Source organism: Cygnus olor, chromosome 1 (assembly GCF_009769625.2).
Source record: "Cygnus olor isolate bCygOlo1 chromosome 1, bCygOlo1.pri.v2, whole genome shotgun sequence".
In the NCBI taxonomy this organism is placed as follows: domain Eukaryota; kingdom Metazoa; phylum Chordata; class Aves; order Anseriformes; family Anatidae; genus Cygnus; species Cygnus olor.
In genome coordinates this window covers 63,060,602-63,084,614 of record NC_049169.1, presented here as the reverse complement: position 1 = coordinate 63,084,614, position 24,013 = coordinate 63,060,602, and the positions used below count along the sequence as shown (strand labels likewise).

Below are 24,013 nucleotides of genomic sequence, written 5' to 3'. Positions count from 1 at the left end.
GAGTTCACAGAATACCTTTACTTTCCATGAATATTTTGGGCAATGATGTTAGAGGCAGAGATTTCCAAAGCAATCTATTAAGATTAAAAGAATAATCAGAAGTTAATACACTTTTAAATCCAGAAAGTGTTAGATCATAACAAGAGGGGGACTTTTATCCTGAGTGATTTTACAATACTGAATATTTGCACTTAAATGCTTGTTATCAATTCAAATACATTTTTTTTTTAGTATTCACTATATATATTGACAGTAACAAACCTCAGAAATATATGCAAAGCTCACAAGCACTTTGCAAAAACAGAAGGCAGATATTTTGACTAAATAGTTCATGTAATATTGTTTGCTTTTGATGCTTTGAACTAATCCCCTATAGTGTTTTAAGAACTGCAGTATTCCAATATACTGAACAACCTCTGCAGGTGGTCCAAAGCTGCCTCTGGTTTGTCTTTTTATTAATCAATCAAACAAACAAAAGTGAATGATGGATTATTTATTGAAAGTTCAACCACCCAGTTATAAGCAAAAATTGGGGATGTTAATATCATCAGATATTTGGGATACTTCTTTTTCACAATCAATTTTACACCAAATTTATCTTGGTAAATAAACATTAAAAATGAAAATGCTTTACCACTTATAACAGGCACATGCTACATATTATACAACAGCTACAGGTTTCCAACAGAACATGTAAAAGAGAAACAATGATATGAATGAAAAATTAAAGGAACAAAATACAAACTACAAAAGATGAATAAATATCAATAATTGAAAACTATAAGAATAAAAATGAGTACATGAGGGACCAATCCTGCACTTCTAAAATCATTTCAAATGACTATCTTGAGGGAAAAAAAAAAAAAAAAAGAAGAAAAAAAAAGATTCAAACTGTGGTCTCCCACAGATTCATTGGTTTTATGGCCAAAAGAACTCAATGCAACCATCCAGTCTGATCTTCCCTAGGTTTTGTATTTCCTGTATCAAATAAAAAAAACCTTGTAAGCAAAGCCTTTAAAATTCTCTTAACAACTGACAGTCTTTGCATTATGGAGAATCTCCTGATCTGCTGTGGTAACGTCCTTCATTGGCAAAATTTTACAGTTCATTTCCTTGGTAAATCTGTAAATCTCTTCAACTCCTAGACTGTAGAGCCTTGTGTCATAAAATCAGATTCTTTCCAACTAGGTAATAGGAATGGGATTTAACCAATTTCTAACTTCTCAACAGAAAATCCTTGACTATGGAAAAGACATAAAAGACTCAAAGCTGAGGAGAGGCCTCTTCTGTGGTGTATTTTAAGTTTTTAGCTCTTTTAAGTTTTGAGCTCTTTGAGCTCTTACTTTTCCTGTTTTCTACCACTTACAATTTAGCAACTGTATGAGTAAACCATTGGGTACAGGAAGCATGTCTGAACAGTAAGGCTGGAAACTTCATACAACATACATGAAAACAGAGCAGAGGCGATGAAGAAAAAAGAGTGAGAGAAATATATTTACATATCGGCATCTTGGTTCCTATGCTATACAGTGTAAGTATGGACCTTCCTGTTAAGACTGCCACTTTATTTATTTATTTATTTATTTATTTGTTATTATAGGTTCTTTATGAACACCAAAGCATGTGTTCCTGGAGAAGAGTTATTTTTCACTAATTGCAAAACTATTTGAGTCATATTTTTCAAAGCTTGACCCAAGTTCTACTGACTCTGGCAAGTGCTACCTATTTAACTGCTAGTTAGTGACACTGGTAAACTTTAGATCTGGTACGTAACTCTATAATTCCTTACTGATTAACATCTTATGCACTGTTTATTGCTGTGCAGGATTGGCTCCCTCATCTTACAGTTTCTGAAGTGTTGGAATTATTAGTAAGCAAATTTTAATCTACATGAAACAACTGAAGTAAAACACAAGGCAACACATTGCACATATAATAACAGAACACCCTATAGGAGGGTTTCATTTTCAGAGGAAAAATCAAATAAATCAGTTTCTTACATAATTAGCTGAGAATAAGGTAAGGCTTGTGAAAGTAAGCAGTCATTGAATACTAGAATATTTTTCCTATTTTTGTGTGTGTTTATTGTTAATGGTTTAGGTGAGGACAACTTATTCAGCCTGAAAGGCTGAAATCCAAAAACTAAATGCTTTCTCCTATATTTCATACACACTAAAAAAAAAAAAAAAAAAAAAAACCCAGAATGAACTAAGCACTATATCTGCATGTTCCAACCCTTTGTGATGAAGAAACTTGGATTAGAATTCAGTGCCAAGATTAGAAAGCCTTTTCATCCAGATGTTTATCAGCATCCCTCCCCACAGCATCATCTGGTATGGCATTTCAATTTGCCTAAGACCAGTGAACAATCCAGGTATTCTAACTTACTGAAATTGTTCTACTTGTCAGCTAAAAATCTCACACATATGCCTGTATATATATATATAATGTTACTAGGATATTATTCCATTATTTCAAGACCCTAAACACATTTAATTTTAAAGGCTGGGGACATAGCTCTTAATTTTACCTTATATCTGAGCTTGATCAAATAAAGCGTACATAGTTGTGGTTTTCTGGACATGTGCCAGAGGCTGTTCAGGCCAGTTTGGTAAACCCCACAGTTAAAATAAATATTTTCAAGAATTCACAAAATTCTGAAAACTGCCCTCATTATGAGACCATAACTCTCTTGTACTTCTCTCTCCAGGAAACATATTGCTCATACTCATACTGGTGAGCAAATCCAAGTCCTCTTTGTCTTCCTAGTCATGCAGACCTACATTTCCCTGTCCAGCAGGTATGCACAGCATGAAAATATTTGGGAAAAGAAGCATGGGAAGCCTCTGGCTCTATCAAAGGAATGGTGTGAAGCTTCTGTCAATGAAGCAGTGTCTAGTACTTCTCTGTCCTCTGTTCATCCCTGCTACCCTATAGATGGCAGTCCAGCTCATGCTTAAGGACACGGATGACAGACTGTTTTGGTTATCTCTACAGAACAATGGACGGGAAATTTTTCTACATAAATAACATAGTTTAAAAAACAAAACAAACAAAACAAACAAACAAACAAAACAAGCAATCAAAAAACACTTGTTTCCCCCTTCTTCTCAAATTCTAGCCAGGGAAGATGAGTTTGGATTTCTATGTTAACAAAGATAATGGCTGGACACTGGTGTTTTTCCTGATGGTAGCTTGTCATCTGTTCTATGAGTGAATTGCACACACCTCCTTTTCTTGCTTACAACAACAACAAAATAACAACTTCTGTTTCCTAACTTTCCTTCCCTGTGTCTCTTGAGTTTTGCTAGCAACCAACAGCAACACAGATACATCTACTAGGGGACCATAGGCAAAGGGCAGCCAGCAAATAACATTTTAAACTTCAAGTATTTTGAGCCTCTCATGTCTCTCACAGGATCCCAACCCCATAAAAATCTGCTAACAAGTGCAGAACAGGCTCTGCTCCTTAATAGATGGTTACTTTGAAGGACAGGGTATTTTCCTGCCAGGAAAATGTTAATAGCTCTTGTTAAGCAGTGACTTTTTGTGATGTACTATTTAATTAATAAACCTAATTTACATTTGTACAGTGAGCCATGAGGATGATGGTATGTTCTCAGATTTTTTTAGTAATTAAATTTTATGGCTTCCTAAGCATCTTATTCTCTGTGCTTAAAGGAAAATATTGACTTTTTTTTTTTTTTCCTTCCAGAATCTGCTGATAAACAGGATGCTCTGCCATCATGAACTACAAAAGAAAAATGAAAATATCACATTAATGGTTTTGGTAATGGTAACACATTACTTACTGTGGTGGCACAGTGGATGTCTTTCCATACATTGGCTTCCCTGGAGAGATCTGAGACTTCAAAAAGGTTATCAAGAATTACTTCCCCAATCATGTCATGTCTAGAAAATCTGTCAAAATCATAAACACTGAAATGCAATTTCCTGTTGCTGAGTTGATCATAGGCTACAGGAAACTGAAAGGTTTCATCAAAGACAGGATTTAATGTCTTTCTGTGAACTCGTGTCTGAAACTTCTTTTTCCTATCTGGAAGCAGATATATCTTAACGTAGGGGTCGGATGTTCCTGTGAAGTCTTTAGCAGGCAGATCTAAGGCTTTGATAATTGTGACAGCCAGAAGTTCATTCTCATAATCATACCGGAGAGTGAAATTAAGTTTTCCACATGTTTTCACATCTTCTTGTTGCCCGTCAGAATCCACAGACTTCTGTTTGTAGAGTTCTGGTTTTATTCTTCCAATGCTGGTTGTTGTCTCTCCCCTTTGTAAAATTGGATCTGTCCCCATGTTAAAATCAACACTGGACACTTGCATCTGTCTTGGCAAGTGCCTCCTGAAAGAATTGTGCCTGCACACACACACACAAAATGAGCCATAGTTACCTCCAGAAAAAGACCTGGCTATTACTAAATAGAAAATACACCGAGAAGACTAAATTAATAAGGGTTTGTATCTTTAAAATAATTTTAAAACAATCCCCCAAAGGTTTTACAAGTGTTAAAACGTCTTTGAGAGGAAACGATCATTCAGAATGAACTTCTTGACCCGAGAGACATCCAGTGTCCCGGCAATACATATATTTATCACCTCATTTTCAAGCTATGCAGCTGAAACTGCATTGAGGTTCTTTCAGAGAACAAGTTCACAGTTCCAGCATTACTTGATCCCACTGTGCTATTGCATGGACAAAATGTAGCCATGAAGAAAAAAAAAAAAATCACCTACAGACAACAGACTTCCTCCTTTGTTGTTTGGAGGCATTCGTTGGCTGTTTTCCAATTAAATGTTTACCATGCTTAACACTGATTGCTGTGAAAGGCCTGAAAAGGCCATGCAAAGCTTAGTTTGGAAGTTTTCAGCATAGTGCTTTGCCATCATGCAACATTTTATGTATATCTATTGGGTATTCAGTACACTGAGGTACAGGTTGCCTTCTCCAATAACAGTGTGAACATTTTGTTCTGGCTGCAATACATTTCAAAGTTTTGGGTAACATTTTTCTGTGATAGTTTTTATTTTCCTTATGTTTTCATACTCCTCTACGTATTATATTAGAAAACTGATTCAAGTACTCGTACCAAGAAACATTATGTTTAAATCATTGTAAGTCTGAATACTGTGTAGCATATATGTACATATTTATGGACTTATCCTGATTCACGAACATCAATAGAAATTTTTACCTTTTCTAAGATTGAAATCAAACCTCTGGTATGCCATGCAGTTTTAAAGTAGTATAAAAATGTTGACCAAAAGGTTTCATAGAATTAATCATTAGCAGATTCCATTATGACCATACTGTCCAGTTTATTTTTTGGACATTTTCATATTTCCTTGGTACTTCACTACCCTTACAATCTGTACTGGAAATACTCACTACCTCCTCCTGTGAGTGTACTTAGTTGCCATTAAAAAACAATTTAATTGTCAGAATTTCCTCTGCTTTTTGCAATCAATTGCTTATTAATGCCAAATGCAGCCTTGCCTTATTGCTTGGTTTCCCTGTGGTGTTGTGTTCTGAAAACAAGAGGTGTCACAGCTGTGTGTTTCTTTCTTTAAATCAGAAATGCAAATTGTCCATTTGAAAGCAACCAGGACTCATTTTATAGATATTATTTGTATTTTTGCTGTAAGTGAAGTGGTTGCAGAAGGCACATAGCACAAAACTACTGCAATTTAGCTGGGCAGAGATACAAGAGGGTAATCTGCAGCCATTAAATAATAGACAAGAATGTTTCCCATTTTGGCTCTTTCAGTACTGCTAGGTGTAGGGAACAGTCCGACTGTAACGAAAGAATAGGGGAGGGAGAACTTCATAGGCCAGGTTTGATGTAGCTCCAAAAAACCCAGGTGTTTTGATCTCAAATTTAGATGAATAATACACCCCTCTCATAATACATTCTACCTTTCATTTGTTTCTTAAATGTTTAAGCTCCCCAAATTCATAGCATATGATGTCCATGCTGGACTGGAGTGAGGACTAGGAAGGCCCTAACTAGACAGAAAACATAACCATGTCCTCAGGGAGTTTCAGGGCTTCCTTTGAGCCTTTGCCCACTGGAAAGTCCTGTCTCATAGGTGTGCCAAACACAAGGGAGGAACTGAAATCCACCTAGAATGTAGTGGCAATAAAAATTTGGGCATGCAGTGATTTATGTGCTAGCTGTCTAGTATCTCTGACTTTCTGCCTATGCAGGGGAAACAGTGAAAATGCCTGCATGCCATTTCCAGTGTGAATGAAATTGGATACATGAAAACTCTTTTTTTTTTTTTCCCTAGAATTTGTTGCATTTATGAAGATCTGAGTTAATACTTGTAAATGTAACATGTAAAAACATGAATCTATGATTTCTAAGGTGCCAACCTCCTTTCAAATTGTCAAACGTTGCGTACAAAAGATCCTCTAGTGAAGACAGTCATTGTTGTGAGGTGTCGCTAAGTAGAACAGTGCAGCTGTATGGCTATGCCCCATGGGAACCAGCAGTGCTTTTGCTCTAGTAAGCCAATGCCCTAATTACATAGTGCCTAGTATCTGTTCTGAGTCACAGCATTTCACCAAGATGGCTAATCGGTCTGTTAATTATTAAGATGGTTCATTGTTGTCATGGCAACATATTTGTCTTCCTTTGTTCTGCAATAACAAAGGACTTAATGACTGTTATAATGAAGTACAAGGATGTCAGGCAACCAGGTTGTGAAGGTGCTGTGAAGCTACTAATGTGTGCAAATCCAGGCACTTTGACCACTACTGGCTTTTACATACCACTCCTATAATAGACATGTGTTCTATGACAGAACAAACACATTTTGAGTGACAGTAAGTCTGCACATAAATCTCTAATATAAAATGTGCTTGTACAGGAATAATGATAGTGTGAAGCTGTTTTCTTACTCAGTAAGATTGACATATGTAAGACTAAAAAGTAGGATAGGATGCTGATTTATGATATAACTTGAGATTTATGACATGTGACTCTGGTCTAGCTTTACTACATGACATTAGAGTGATGTTTTGGAACAAATCCAGGAATGGACACCAGCACTTAAATTGTATTTAGACAGAACTGAGGCTGCTGTTTCCTCCTTGCAGTCATCAAATTCAAGACTTGCTTGTTTTTCTTTAAACTTAACATTTCCAAGCACCTCACTTTTGCATTTATACCTCTTGGGAGCAGACTTACTCTTGTAGAACTGAATGGCAAGTTTCTCTCCCACCTAACACCAAGGAGCTCAAAGCACTCTGAAAATTAAGGTGAACATTTGAAGGACGAAATATCATAGAAGCAATACACTATATTACAGAATAACTTCACAAAGTTCTGGGAAAAGTGTCTTTCTCTAACACAGAGCAAAAATGCATGTTAATGAACACCACTGATGCAGGAATTCTTCTATTGTAGTAGTTTACTAGCTAATTGGGATCAAGGACTGAAGGACTTTTTTTCTTTTTTTTTCTTTTCTTTTTTTTTTTCTTTTAAACTAGCAGGCCTTTTCTTATTATTAGGAACTACGAAAATGGTATCATTCTACTTAAGCAGAAATTTATCATTTCCCTGCACTAACATGTATCACAGATATCAGACACCAGAGCCAGTTTTTAATCATTATGTCATCCAACATTCTGTCACACTAAAGAGAAGAAGTAATCCAGAAAACTGGTCTAAATATCCTGCCTTCATCTTATATATGCCATTCTTGGCAATAATAATTAATACGGGCTGTGGGAAGGTTTAGACTCACCAAGCAGACATACAGGGTTATAGAAAAAATGCATTTGCAAATACAGAAAGGATGATTTCTAGGTACTTTTGAAGATACATCTCATTCTAAACACTTTGTAACAAGGTGTTTTGTTGTTGTTTGTTGTTTGTTTTTGTTTTGCTTTTTACGCCCTACTATTAATTGGTTAAAGTGGGACAAGCAAGGCTACACAAGGGAAAGGAACTGTTCCTCTCAGGAAAGATTTAAAACTGGTAATCTAGACAGGGTAAAAAGAAAAAGCTCCCTTACATCGTAGAGGAAGAGTATGATTGATGACAGGTTTTAGTTTTGTAAAACTGTCCTTGGCCTCAGGGATATTTTATGTATTTAGATCCCAGTCCAAATCACTCTGGAGGCCTGTGGGAATATTGTCATAGCCTGAAGTAGCTCTGGATCATGTCCCTGGAACTTCTTTTTTCCCCTATATTACCACAGAGAGTTTTCAAGTCTGTTTGCCAGCTAGCTATTTCTTCTGTCTGTTCAGGAGGTCAGAGAGTCCAATCACCTACAGATTTACCTGTTGGTACATGATGGATAAAACTCTTCCAATTAATATCCAATTAGATAGCAGCCAGTTGCATAATATCTTTATCATGCTAAGCTGTGTCAATTTTGGTCCCTCTGTGTCTCCTATAGCAGTTACCATGTCAGAGCTGTTTTTCCAGTATTTTGGAACTGTTCCTAAGAGAGACTTGGATACCGTGCTCCCCCTCTTAGCAGATGGATATAGTAGTTGGAGTCAGGCACAACCAGGGCAATGTGGCCTCAAGCCAGCTGTATAGTCTCACCATTCAGCATAGTTCAGCTGCTAGAGACAGTCAGACCTCCTTTGGATGGAGTATTCTAATTTTTGGGAGCCTTCTGTGGTTGCCTGTTGGCTGTTCCCCGTTGTTAGAATAGCTGGAAAAAATGCCTTTCTCTACTCACCAGCTCAATGAATGCACTGAGCAAGCAAAACACTGTCTTAGGGACTCCCAGAAAGCCAGCAAAATATGTGCCCACTAAAGGTAAAGTATGTGTCTTCTCTAGTCTTGTGCCTCCAATGATTATTGTGAATGTGACGGATATTTCTTTTTCTTGTTGTTTTGTTTTGCTTTTGTAGCTTACGTTGATTTAGCAAATAGTCCATTGAGTGAAAGCCACTTATATAGCATTTGTACTCTTACTTATAGCATTATGCAATACTTCAGGTGCCTCTTTTAACCTTCAGTTTCCCATATTGTGTTTATAAAACATTTCTTTTAAAAAAATATTTGTGTATTTATTTTTTATGTAAGAAATGATCTTTGTAGTTCACTGTCCACTTCCGATGCATTAAATTGCTGACAGTATTTGAAGAAAACCCTGTTCAATACTACAGGTCACTGCACATCTCTTCTTCACTACTTTACAAGATAACTCAGTATCTGTGACAAAATGACAGTTTGTGTCCTTCACTTTAATACAAAAGAAATCACTGCAGCAATATTATGTGCTTGACTTTTATTTTAAAATCTATATAGAATCTATACTGCTTTAATGTCAGTCTGTAAGGGTCTACATTCTTAGACTGGGATTTTAATTCCTTTATAAGTGGCAAACCGTGTCTTGAAGAAATGTGCCATCAAAAACAAACCTGCCATTTATTTAATGAAGAAGAAAACTTTCAACTGCAAAAGCAACTCCTATATCTACAAAAATATCTCTGTGAAATGACAGACTTGCAGTACTTGGAAAAATCACACTCAGATTGATTTTCCTATACACAAAACCTAAAAAGGAAAAGCTTAAAGTAGCAGTAACCTATGCATTTACAAGAAGAAGACAGAGATTTGATCTTCACATGTTAAAACAGTGAGGTAGATGAAGGTGGTAGCACCACATATTTTGGAATATTCTGTTTAACTTCACATGACTGCCGTTTCACCCATAACTGGTAAAAACACAGCAAATAACCTATGATATTGGAAGTTTTCAGCAGAATGTTCTGGTTGTACCTTTTTCCAGGAAACGTGCCATAAATGTAAGTGTCCCTTACCTTGATGATGATGTGGGCTCTGTGATCTGCCTCTGCATGCGTGCATGTCTGATCAGATGTTCTTTCAGCGCATTCTGGACCTCTGCTGGTATATCAGGTGAAGTGTGGCTAATTTTCAATGCAGCTTCAAGTACCTTTGTTGTAGGTTTCCCATTTTCTTTAACTTCCTTTTTCTCGCTGGTCTCAAAAACCTCTGTTGGAGCACTCGAGTTGCTCTGAGGGACATTACTGGCATTGGAAGTGAGGGGTTTGCTTCTCCAGCAGGGCCAACACAACTTCCAAAAGACAAAAAGTGAGACTACCAGCAAAGCGAGCCCGCAGAAGCTGACGACTACTGCTAACAGACTGACTGAGATGTCTGCAAGGAATTAGAAACAGAGATCATCATAACAGACAAACATGGAGAAAAAAAAAAAGTAAGAAAGAAACAGGTAAGGAGATAGAAGCATTTTAATCACTATCCCATGAAAATCTTTAAAGTTTTATTTATTTATTTATGTGTTTGTTGGTTTGTTTTTCCTTATTGATATGTAAAATGCCTTTAAAATGTTATCATTCTCCACTACATCTTTTCTAAATTCTCCATTCACTGTTGCACAGACTAGGGGCCAGTAACAATACCACTAGCCACACACTGCCAGTCAGGCTTCTCAGGAAGTAAGGGACTACCCAAATGGCCCCAAATACACCCAGCCATAGTCATCAAAAGGTGTTTGCTCATGAACACTTCTTGCTGAAAAAAAATAAACAACAGTCAACATTTTCTATAAGTGCACATGAAGATAGGTTAATTCAAAACACTGAGGCTGATACAGAAATTTCTTCAGGACTTGTCAAACTTGTGACTTCATGTGCTAACTGCTTCAAAAACATGTTAAAACCTAACATTTACCTGGATAAGCAGGAACAACATATAGTCTGTCACAAACAATAAGTGGCAGGGGTTAAATCTTAAGCACTGATAGACCATGACAACACATATATGTTGGTATCTAAAATTATGCTCTGAAAATGAAGCTGGCTTCAGAGTACACTATACAATGCCCTGGGTTCTATGGAGATCTTACCGTACACTTAGCTACCCCTGCTGCCCTGCATTTGACTTTTTCTGCCACAGTGGATTAACATATCCAATAGCACTGTCAAAGTAAGGAGAACAGATTTCATACCAACTAAATTCTGGGAACAGATGTGCATTTTAGGAAATGGTGGATCACCAGAAATGCCAATTGGGCCCTAATTAGGATTTTTATTCTGTGTGACATGTTTCAGTTTGATTTTTCCAGTATCATGTAATCTTATAAAATTTGACTTTAAAAATCCCTTTCCTTTTGAAAAGAGGCTTTTGTATGCTTTAAAAATATTCAATAAGCCCTTTTTAAATGCCCCTCAAGTAATAGCTGCTGCTGCTTCTTACAACAAGATTTGACAGTGTAACAGCTAATATTTTGTATCCATAGCTCCAGGCTGCAGACTACTAAACTGAACTCATGGAAAAGTACAACCAGAGTTTGAGCATATTTTTTTTCTAAAGGCTCACAGGAAGAAAAATAGTCCTCTAGGTGTGTATTGAATCTATGAAACAGTATGTATCTCACAAATACTTTTGGGATATTAAGTTTCCACAAGATCATTTAGGAAATTTTTCTTTAATTTCCAAATACATTTATCAGTAACAAATCACAGAATCATTAAGGAAATCTTCTAAGGAAAAGACCTCCAAGATCATCTGGTCCAACCATCCCCCTACCACCAATATCACCCACTAAACAATACTGAGCTTAAGGCCCATTCGGCATGAAACTAGGTGAGAACAGTCAACATAAACAGAAGATGTTTGTAGTTTGGGTATTTGAAAGACATGCTTCTACTTAACCTTACTTCATATATATCCTGGCCAGCTTCATGGAGGAATCAGCAGGGATGTGCTTCTGCACTTAAAGCATTTGGCACTAACTGTTGCCCTGACTTGAAGAGAAATATGCCTCTATGAACATTTTCTGACAGTCCTAGGAAAGGTGTCATCCTTTTCTGCCTGTAGTTAAATGTCAAAATGTAGCCCTTGGAATATCCATGTCAGCTTAATGAGAAATTCATATGGCAAATTCTGATTTAAGATGTCCATAAAATGAATGGATGCATAATTATACCTAATAGCAATGTAACACAAGAAGCAAACAATACTTTTGCATATGATTTTTTTCTAGAGAATTATTGCCTGATACGGGTTATTAGGCTATTTGGTTTGATCTACTGTTTACACTGATATCTTTTCTGAGCCTGATAATTTTTATTTGGCTTGTGCACATTCCGCAGCAGTGTCTGATCTTGACAGCAAGAGAAGGCATTAGGAGATGCTGAGTTTACATCTTGTTTCAACGATTAATCGCTTTGTTGCAAATTTGTATTTCTGACTTGTAATTCTGTAGTTCTAATTTACAGTCATTGCTTCTTTCATGTCTTCGTATGAGAGATTAAAAGCTATGATTTGCTTCATAAGACATGCCTAAGCAAAATGTGCTGGGAAAAAAAAACAAAACACAAAGCCTGAAAGTCAATCACCTACACCAGTCCCTTGAATGGTTTTAACCTGGGGCACTTCTTACTGTCCCAGACAATTCCTGGGCATGGATCAGGAATTACAGAAGACCAACAATCACTCTTTATAGGCACTTTGGATGTGGTCCTTATATTTTAGTAGAAGACAGACTTTAAGTATATGGACAGAGTCTGTGACATATGAATTGGCCTCAGTGCCAGAGAACGGTCATAAGTAAATTTAAGAAGTGAATACAGAGGTATGCCCCATTGAAATAACTCTTTTTGGTTAATTCTCCATTCTCAAATCTAGACCAAATGTAAAACTCTAGCAAAGGGTTAATGATTTTTTCAGAAAGCAACAAAAAAGAAAACCAAAAAGAAATTCAATTTGGGGTCATTTGCAGTATTTCCAGCTCAGTTTAGATGTGGTTGGCGTAACTAGGTTATGTTTTGAACTGAAGGCTTTTAGAACTGAAAATTATAATTTTTCATTTAGAAAATGTTGAAACAGGATGTGTAACTACTTTGAAATAGCTGAAATCATTTCAAAACCAGAAATATGATCATTGATGCCTTCCAGCAGTTACAATTTGATGAGCAGATGCTATCAGCTGAAAAACGTTCTAACAAAGCATTTCTAGCCAATCTTATTTTAAGTTTTTAACTGCAAGACACTTTTCAAGCCTTCAAATAACTTGGTGTCTCTTTTCAACACCTACTCTAGTTCTTCGACTTTCTTTATATATATATTTTTTATATTTTTATTATACTATTTTAAATTCTTTCTAACTCAGTACCAAAATCTTTACAGGCATTGTAAGTTTCATACATTTAAATAATCACTTGAAACACCTGAAGTCTTAAGAGCAGCAAAAATATGCAGGAGCTATTTCTAGCGATAATTGTACAAATTACAGTCTCCATATTTGTTATTTAATAATAAGTTAAAGAGTTTCACATATTGCACTTGATAGTACAACAAATACTTAAAATCATGAAATACAGTAATTGTCAGGAATTGGACCAAAAAATAGTTCATTAGGATAAAAATATATTTATTTCATTTACAGCCATAATTGCTAAAAAGCAATCCGTATACCATATACATTAATGTGAAAATCATGTTGTTTCATTTCCTCACTTCTGACAGTCCCTTGGTTGAGTAACTATTGTGAAAGATTTGCTGTTATGTGAAGACTGGAATCATCTGTAGAACAGCAGTAAATGGAGCTTCCTAGACACTTTACATGTTACGCTGGATGTGTCTCATGTATTACCTCTTAAGAGGAAGCTTGGTTTGAAAAAAAAAAAAAAACACAAAACAAAACCAAATAAAAAAGCCCCCAAAACATTAAAAGATGGTTCTGCAGACAAGGAGTTTCTTCACACCCCCATTAAGGAAAGCTGCTTGGTAAGAAAAATGGGTACCAAAGGATGGCTGTGTCTTTAGGCTGGGTTTGTACTTTACTTATGTAAGTGTTATTTAAAGATGGTGACAACTTCAAAGACTGCCTAGGTTTTTAGAGGCAGGAGAACACTCACTCTTCTGAGACAATGTTAACTGTCATTGTCGTAAACATTGTTCTCACTTGTCTCCGGCATGAAGTAAAAGAAAAAATAATTTTCAAGCACAAGCAGTTTTTTTGACAACTCTTTTTCCAAACTGGTAATTACACCTTGTCTTCAATGCTATAAGTTTGCACAGAATAGGACATCTTTCTGCATACTCATCTGGGTGTACAGAATTATGTTTTTGCCATTCTTGTTCACATGCTGGATAATTTTAGCAATGTGAGGAAATTTCCCATTCTCTCACACCCTCTTCTGATCAGTGGGAAATCTTTCACTGATTTCATTGGAGTTAACATTTCACTCATGGTGATTTTTCTTTACCGACCTCTCTTTAATGTCATCTTCATAGTCTTGATAAAATGTCATGACTGAAATAAAGTGTCCTGTTTCTTCATGGTTTTCTATTTAAAACTACTATTTGAAGATGCACAATATTGGACAATTTTATATTTCTCATTTGAGAAAGACACACCTACTTGGGTAATGCCTGAATTATATTTACCTCACAATCTTCTCTCTGCATTTTTTATAAATATCCTTGGAAACACATTCAGCATAAGAGGATCCTTGACAGCCAGTGTTTGATATTAGGCAAGTGCTGCAGAAACATACTTTTTTTTTTTTTTTTCTGGGTGTAAGGAATGTTTTGAGCAATGGTTTCTGTACTATCATTTGCAACAATTTTTTGTTTGAAATTTGCCTCAGAAAGGTTCTGCATATGAATCCATTCTCGAACATGCACACTGGCAGACTTCCATGTGCAGACCAAATTAAGTTCATTTCCATTTCAGTCAGTGCCCTGAAAACATAAGGCCCTTAGTGCTTAGCTTGGGAAAAAGGATACTCCACCAACACATGGTATTGAATATAAAGAGGAGACCAGCTTATGTGGTGATGTGGCTGCCCACGTGCATAAGTGGCAGGCAGAGCAAGGAGGGAGCAGTCACCTACATTTGTGTCAAGTCACAATATTTGGTCTCTCTCACGTCACATCACATGCCAGAAGATATGCAGAAGTGCAGTCAGTCACATTGCTCCTGCTGGGGTAAAGGAGATATGGACAAGCCTGCAGTACAAGACTGTATATTGGACTCATACTTCAGGACTGTTGCAGAGCCCAACGGCCTTGCTCTGACTTTAGAAATGTACTGTGAGTGTTCTTAGCAGGCAGGAGATGCATTACATCTGACACGGACCAAGCTAAAGAGAATGTACTTTTGCCAACAAAGCAACAGCAGGAAAGGAACTTCTGGAAAAAGAGGGCTTGTATCCTCTTTTGACCCCCTTCTTGGTCTATAGCTGATCTTGGATCTCTTAAATATTTAAAGTTCAACATCACATAAGGTTTTCTCAAACCTATTTTCTTTAACTATTTTTTTCTCTCTTGTTAATCATCCATAAGCAACTCTACCATCTCCATAGGGATCACTCTGAATGGAATTCTGTAGACTGGAATATCAGCAGTTGGCACATTCAGATAAATTAATATGTCTCTGATTTTCTAGAAGTTTGAAGAGAAGCGGGAGCTTTATCAATTATAAATGGTCTGGGTCCAATAAATCTCCTTTACTCGTATAAACTAGTTGTCCCAGCCCATCATTTCTGCTGTTAAGTTTTCCTTGGGGAACTCTGAAGAACATCAAAAGTTGCAGGTGTTCATTTTTACTTGGCATTAGCAGATCTTCCACAGTTACCTCTGTATCGTCTAAATCACCACATATAGGGATATAGCATACCTCAGAAAGTGGCAGGTGCAGTCTCTCATATTTTCTCTTAACCTGAACCTGTCAAAACACCTGACTTACACTTCAAACTACAAAAATAATCTTTCACTTAAAAGTATGTAGTATCCTCTACTGTTCTCACAATGAAACACACTTTGAAGAACTTCCTCAAATCTTTTGACTCTTGCCCTGTTGTGAATATGTTCCCTCCTATGCTGCTAATTCAGTCTGATGTCTGAACTTGTTCAAAATAGCCATCACCACCTCCTCGCTCATATATCACTTCTTAAGTGCTAACAGAACTCTAGGGTAGAATGTTTCTTAGCAGCAAGGGAATCGAATGAAGTCAGGTATGACTGTGATTTACTACATCTTTAGAGCACATAAAATTATTAATCTCTTGTCAAAATCATTTTATCTGTTATATTGTTTATTAATGCATCTGATAATCTACTTCTGTCCAACCACAAATGGAACATCCTCTTTTACTAATTCAAATTCCCTATATAGGCCTTTAGACCTTAGGATGTACAGTAGATCCCGGGTATTTCCCAGAAGCTTGTTAGCTTTCTCCTATCTCTATACATCACCTTCTGCTTTCCAGAAATGAGAAGGAATTTGCCACAGCAGCAGTGTATCCATAAGTCTTGGTACATGATTTTCATGCTGTATATAATTAAAAAGGATGGCTTTTACTTTGCCTGGCTGGATCATTGTGTTTTGCCTGCAGTGTAGGAAGCAAAAGACATTGGACTGAACATTGGCCTCTCCACTCCAACATACCAAATGTAAACTCTAAGCCTCCACTTCCAAGGCTTTTTCTGGCCTACCTGTTAAGCTACTTTCCTACTTGTTAGTTCTCACTTAATCTCAAAAGGAGATAAATTTCCATCTCTGCTCAGCCCCTTTCCCCCCTCTGCCTTCTATTAAACAAACAAACAAAAAACAAAACAGCTTTGAGCTTGGTCCCATTCTGCTCTCACACTTGCAAGCATATCTAAACATCTGCAAGAATACCTCATTATCCTCCCTCAGAAAAGAAAAGAACATGCAAACACATCATAGGCCCTTTGGACAGCCAACAGTTATGAGCATGTTGTAGCTACAACTAGGTTCACATAGTTTAAGTGTCATTTTTGAATTGTCATGGTTAAGTTTATTCATACATAGCATTATATAATGAACATATCACACATGATAAGACCTAGCAAAACACACAAAATCGGCATTATTACAGATTTGTCCCCCAGCTGTTGTAACCATTTCTGCATTTTTTCTTTGCAAAACATGTACGGAGGAAGATTCCTTTATAAATGCTTGCCTTTACTGTGCATCACTGTTGTCTGTGTGTTGAGCACTTCTGCATTGTTGTGACTGTCTTCACATTACTGTAAATAAATCTGGCTTCTGTGGTACGTTTACCCCTCTGTTCTACAACTACATTGCTGAATTAGCTGTTTCTCTGTTTTTCACAGCTTGTTAACATCCATTCCAGAAAGCAGTTTTCAGTAACCCTTCACTTTTTTCTGTTTTCCCCCAAACCATATTTCTCTCTGATAATAATTTTGCTCTGGCCAGGTGATGAGTTATACCATAAACAATTTGATCTCTCTGTTAACTGTTCAAAAGTTTATTATTTATTTTTCTCACATTTATTTGTAACAGAATGCTCAATTGTTTCACACAACAGTTACTTTCTTATGAAGAAATATGTTCCTTTCTTGTATGATAATCTCACACTGATCACAGTAGTCTTCACATTTGTAGTCCCCTTTGTGCTTGCTTTTGGCACAGTTGAGAAGCACTTATAAGCACACTACTGGATAAATCTTTTCCTCTATCCCCCTAAATGTAACCAGGTGGTTCAAGTATATCTGCAGCTTATACTCTTCATGTGTATACCCTCACATGCATGTACACACAAGTATGTTTAAAGGAACCAGGACTGATGTAAACCACCAACTGCCATAATCAGGATGGGAACTGGCAGAAAAGGAGCTGACAGCCAACAGGAGACTCATGCTGGCTGCAGCAGAAGGACCCCCCATGACATTGCTCTTCAGGGAGGCATGAGGCTATATTACAGAATGGCCATGCTTAGGATGCTCTTGAGTTTTCTTACTCCTGTACTTCTGTAGTAAACTGTCAATCAGAGGTGGGGTTGGAGACATGTCAGGTTAAAGTTCTATGGTAGTAAAATAATTGTGAGTGGAATATTTAGGTGAATAGAAAACAATCCTGTAGAAGGTGATTCTTGTTGCATGGTCAACTTTAAAAATAAAAATTAAAAAATCATTATCTGACAATCAAAAGAGCAAGAGCAAACATCACCCTCAAGAACTCTCTAGCCACTCACTAGATGACTAAAATGCCCTCCTGGCAGGGAAAAAACTGTGTTCCCAGCTCTGTTATGAACATTGGTTCCCCATAAGAATGGATAATGAGGTTATTAAGCTCTGCAGGACCAGCAGGCCTAACAAAGCAAAGACAGCAGTAAGTGCCCACCATTTGCAGAGGATATGTGATAGCAGTGAATTTTGAACATGTCCCTAGAGCAGGAAGCCTAACTTCCTCTCAGTACGCATTATGCAACTGGCTTCAGAAATGCTCCCAGCTGGGACTTTGATATGCTTGGCTCCTTAAAATGAGGAGGGATGCTTAACTGACAAAACAAAACAAAACAAAAACCAAAACAAATAAACAACAACAACAAAAAAATTGAGTTCCTTATTGATCATATAGCCTGAATGTAAATACAGGTATAACCAAGCTGTACCTATGAATTTTGGGCATTTCTAGAAGATAATTTATTTGCATTAAAGATGAATTTTATTAGGTGCAGTCCTGCACAAATCTAGCTCCCATATATTTTCTACCTGAACTCTTCCCATTTTTTGACAAACATCTTAGTAATTTTGCCCGAATCTACTGGGCATAAGGGAGGTGTAAAAAATAAATAAACCAGTTGCACATCTAATTCAGCATTTTACCAAAACCATCATACTCCAGAAGAAATCTCACTGTCATCTAACTATATAGAAGTACCATAAATGTAAACAGCTTCCTAATCTTTTTTTCTTGAGCATTCCCCTGAGATAAGAGAATTAATAGTCCTTGTAATTACCAGGGCAGAAGATATAACAGCAGATGTTGTAGTTTCACTAATTGTCTAAAGCTCTTGGAAATTTACAAAATGAGTTCTCTCAATAAGACTCTTTCCTATGAGTTCCATGGATTAATTATCCATTACACTAAATATGATTACCCCTTCTTGACCCAAGCAGTGAGCAGTAATTGAGGGTCCTAAGGTTTTGTTGCTGTCACTGAGAAAAAAAAATGTATTGAAGAATCAGCCATTTCTTTGATGTAATCCCGTTTGTCCACAAAGAATGTCCAAACTCTTATTTCTGTGAGAAAAAGGGGAACCAAACATATGGAGGTTATTTTTTTTTCTTAGCTAGCAGTAAACCTCAGTAGCTCTCTTTCCTGATTTGTTGTTTCATTTATTTATTTTTTATTTTTTATTCTGCCCTTCTAAAGCCATACCCTCTGTTTTTTGTACTGTGTCTCTAGCTCCCTTTTGTGTGTTTGATTCTGTTACCCTTGTCTTGCTTCTTTCTCATATGTAGACACCTACACTGTCAAAACAACAACAACAATAACAAACAGTACCCAGCCTCTCCACTTGCCAGTGAAGCATCCTGGGTCACAGGGTCAATGTTGTCTCATATTTTGCTTTGAGCCAGTGAATTGATGGTGATTCCTCTGAGAAGCTCAGCTGCTTTTTACAGTCCAGTTGAACAGAAAGACATCATCACACCCACCAACAAAACCAGATCACAGCAGCTTCAGTTACCTATTTTAAAATTTTCAAATTCCAGAACATGCTTGTATTCGTGTATTAAATAGAAAAGGTTTTATTTCCTTTTTAACATCTACTCTTTTTCTTTCTGAAATGTTTCTTGTACTATTCTTTCCTGTCCAAATACAGGTCTCCTCATCTTTTAGACTTCTTTCCTCCCATGAAATCTCTTTATTGATTCTTCCTTATACTACATTTGTGACACTTCTAGGTATCTTGTTTTTGAGATGAGAAAAAGTAAATGAATTCAGTGTTCAAAAGGACAATATACTAACCCTATACAGACATTTATCTATTTATTTTTCCTTTCTGCACCTCTTTTTATGCTGTCTCTTTGATTTTTGACTCTTTGATTTTTGGATTTGAAAGTTTAGCCGATTCTATAATATAACAACATACAATAATAAACCATCATTCTGTAATCACCCTCTCAGTCTTTTCTTTATCAGCTCCACTTCCTGCAGAACTCCTTCTCACAGCTCAAGTATCTTCTTACTCTTACTACAGTAGATTCTTCACCACACTCTTCAGTGCTTGCTGCAGGGGCTAATGCCTGACATGCTGCACAAAGACCCAGACAGCAAATAACTGATGATGCATGTTATCTAGCTTGGGCAAACACTGGGAAAGGGCTTCCCACATCATCATTTGGGGAAGGCTACAGCAAATTACAGCAAAACCAATAGGGCTAAATTAGCCATTGCTCTTCTTTACCCTACAGCTACAGCTGCATGACACCAGAACTGTGGAGAATTTACTCAGCCACAGCAGGATATATCTACCTGATATAGACTCTCACACCAAATACTACCAGCCCATGTACCAGACACCAAAGTTTCAGGAAAACACAAACATTTATGGCTTTATTCTCAGAATGAAGATGGAGAACACTTTAGGTTTCTACCTTTAATGAACAGCAGCCGTGGATGTTCAACACTGTGGACAACATTAACTTTACACATAGAGATGGAAAGGTACTCCACACGCATTTGAAGAGCAGAATAAATACCTGGCTATGGCATGGTTTACCTTTCAATGACCACATTTTCTCAGCCTAGATACTGTATTTACAATCTTTCACTTCAGCAAATTCATGAGAGTAATATTTACATCTTGTCTATCCAAGTGTTTACATATTAAAATATTGTCAATTATCAACAATGACTGTGTGTCTGTTCTTCCTCTGGAGTCATAAAGTATTAAAATATGATTACTAGCACTGTTAGTAATTGATGAGACAATGTTTAATTTAATGTGTGTGCCAATAAAATCGACACCCTTAATGTTTTTCTTTTAGGAGGAAAAAGTTAGATTTAGGAACTCAGTTGAGATGTGGGACCATGTGATTCAAGCCCCTTCTTGGTTAATTGTCAATTTTTTTTTTTTTCTAATCTCACAATTGCAACTTTGTTAGGGTTTTTGTATGTAAATCACCAAGAATATTGTTGACTTTGAGGAAATGAAGATATTTGTTCAAAAATGTAGACAATTCTTCAAAAGAAACTTCTGTAATATACAGTGCAACATGAAGGCAAGTGTTGGAGATTCAAAGTTGCTAGACAGCAATACTTGGTTTACCTTGTGGGACATTTCTGTATCTTTCACTACCCACCTGTTTATATATTCACTTGTTTTTTACACTACACCTAATACTGACTCCCTGTGCAGTACTCTCTAAAAATCAGAGAGAAAAACTAATCTTTTCAGAGCCCAGTTTTCAAAGCTTCATCAGGTTATTTTCATGCAACGTTTTACGATTTGGACAAGACAGCTCAAAGAGTGTACATATACTCGTCAGATGGTATTTACGAAGCACAGCAAATCCACAAACCGTGCTGGTGGAAGCATGCTACACCCCCGCACCCTGGTGCCCCGGCTGTCCAAGCCCTGATGGGTCCGTCCGGGCCCCTCCTGAAGCCTTTACTGGCTGCAAACTGAGCACTTGCCTCAAGCACAAAGCCCCAGGAGAACAGTGCAGGTACCGAAGTCTGAAAGAAGAATCGCTCCTCTCTAAGGAAGGTAGCAGCAACAGTTATTTTGTTTGTTTGGTTGTTTTTTGTGCTGTGATACTAAATATCCTGGTATTTGCAGTAAAATATGTGGGCATTAATGGAAAAAAAAAATACTAACAGCTGCCGTGGTAGCGACAGTGCAGCTGGAGCACATGCTCAGAACCTGCTGCTTTTCATGACTTGGTGTCAATTTATTTAATTTGCGCTGTACGCTTGTTATTTGTTGGCCATAATGCAAGCTATCCTGCTGCATTTATGAACTTACAGAATAGGTTACCGATCACTTCTGGCAGAAATTAAGAACTTGGACTAATTTTCAAACCCTGTCCTCAAAACCAGCACCATGGCAAAACAGTGGCTCCGGAGCGTAGTGAACAGAAAAACGCAAATGAGCAGAGCCGGTTCCACAAGATCCAGACAGTCCAGAAATCAATGACCGCAGACAAACCCATAAGGAGTCTGGCTGGTTTCGACCCTGACATGTTTTTCTTCTGGCTTCGGAATATTTAAATTTACACGAACTCCCTCATCCCACCCCCCAAAAAATTTTTTTCCCGGACGAGTCCTGGGCCAGAGCGACCAGGAGGGCAGCGCTGACTTTACTGTCTCCTGCCGGCAGGCAGAGAGCTCTACCCCGGCTAACAGAGGGGATGCGCACCCCTGTCCCACAGCGCGCTGCCGCGGGTCACCGCACGGTGCCTGGAGCCCGGGGACCGCCAGCGCATAACGGGGCGCCCCAAAGGGCAGCTGAGGAGATGAGAAAAAGGGTACGACGGGGCGCAAAGCCCCCGTGGCACTGAAGCTCTCCCGACTCTGCTGCCCAAGCATCAAACGCAGCCGTCGGTTGCGGGAGGGAGAGGATTTTAAAGCGGGCTGCGAGCCTGCCCCCCCTAATCCCCCCCCATCCGCCCCCTCGGCACGCAGGGAAGGCAAAGGAAAAAGTTGCGCTCTCCGGCCGCCCACGCCGGCGGCAGGACGGGAGCGGCGGCGGGACGGGCGCGGTACCTGTGCCGCCGATGCCCTGGCGGGCGGTCTCCAGGGGGAAGATGCCGGCGCACTTCTCCCGCTCCACCTGCCCGCCCAGGCACAGCTCGGAGATGATCTGCAGCGCCTTGTGGCACAGGCTGCCCACGCCGTCCTCCGCTGGGAAACTCATCTCTTCTGCCCCGGCCGGCCGCTCTAAGCCATGGCCGGCGCGGGACGGCTCCGCACCGGCACCGCACCGAAGCCGCACCGCACCGGCACCCGCGCAGCCTCCCGCGGGGAGCGGAGCGGGGCGGAGCGGAGCGGCAGCGGGGAGCGACGGAGCGGCGGGTGTGGAGCGAGTAAAACCGCGCTCTCATCCGAAGAAGAAGTAGTGAAGGTTGGGGGGGGGGGGGGGGGGGGTAGACACCAAAAAAAGAAGGGGGGGGGGGGGAGGGAAAAAAAATCAAAAGAGGGGAAAAAAAAAAGAGCATCCACTTAGCAACGCCTTTTGTGCCTAGCGGGCTTCGGTAGGCGGCTCGGCCAATGGCAGCCCGGCGAGGGGGGGCGCAGGTGGCGGGGGGGCCCCTCGCATCCCTCGGGGAAAGTTTGCCTTCCCCGCCCCGCCGCCGGGTGAGGGGCGGCGGCGCCCGGCGGGAGCGCGGCGGGGCGGCGGCGGCGGCGCTCAGGGGCGCCGGGAGCTCGGGGGGGGAGGGGGGGGGGTTGTGGGGTTGTGCCGCTAGGCGGGTGGGGGCCCCCACGAATCCCCCCCGCTTCCACCCGGGGACTCGGGTGTCTTGCGGGGCTCTTCGGTCGCAGAAGGAAGAAGAAGAGTTTACTGAGCACCCGGCCCCGTCGTTTTTCCCGGGACATCATTTCTTAGATGAGCCGGGCAGTGTAATCTTCAATACTGTCTGCTGAGCAACATCAGATAATTTCATTAACAGCAACAACAAAATAATAAAAGATCTCCAAGATGCTTTTCAGCAACAGAGTTATGAAACAGTTGACTTCGGCTGTTCCTCTAACTTGCAAAGGAGTTAGAGTAAGCTTGCAATTGTCTGGTGTATTTCCTCAAAAAGTTTTTTTTTTTTTTTTCTTTCTTTCTTCTTCTTCTTTTTTAAGTTTGTTTATGGATAAAAAGTTCCCTGTACTGTGTGTGTTCGAACACACGTTGAGAAATCAGTACAGCATATACTGCTAGTAGTTGTTTCAGTTACTGGCTGCATAGCAGAACAGGACTTTATGCTATTTGTTAGTATACTTCCTGACATTCTGATTTTTTTTTTTACGTTTGTGAAGAAAAATGTTTCTGCTTCGATGGCATATGTGTCTTTCAATACTTAATTCTAATTAGGCATAGTTGAAAGGAAGTCCGCTAGCAGATTGCTTAACAGCACTGCCTGTAGTCTACTGCTAGTGTGGCTTGGTTTCATAAGCATGAGTGTACTGATGTGCTTTCTTCCCCTGATCTTATTTTTTTTATCTGTTACCTGAATATTAATAACTCTCTCTAACAAAATGCAAAGCTT

At 38.7% G+C, this 24,013-nt stretch overlaps 1 protein-coding gene across 1 annotated transcript in view; it reads right to left on the bottom strand.

Moving 5' to 3' along the window:
• SYT10 (synaptotagmin 10) overlaps nucleotides 1-22,845 on the bottom strand; it is a 42,106-nt gene extending 19,261 nt beyond the window's left edge. Inside the window, exons 1-3 of the mRNA XM_040561452.1 lie at nucleotides 22,524-22,845; nucleotides 9,808-10,165; nucleotides 3,813-4,377 (exon numbers count right to left, since the gene is read on the bottom strand). Of these exons, the coding sequence (XP_040417386.1) occupies nucleotides 3,813-4,377; nucleotides 9,808-10,165; nucleotides 22,524-22,674 (1,074 nt within the window). The 5' untranslated portion in view covers nucleotides 22,675-22,845. The remainder of the gene's footprint in view (nucleotides 1-3,812; nucleotides 4,378-9,807; nucleotides 10,166-22,523) is intronic.
• Nucleotides 22,846-24,013: the final 1,168 nt, after the last annotated feature.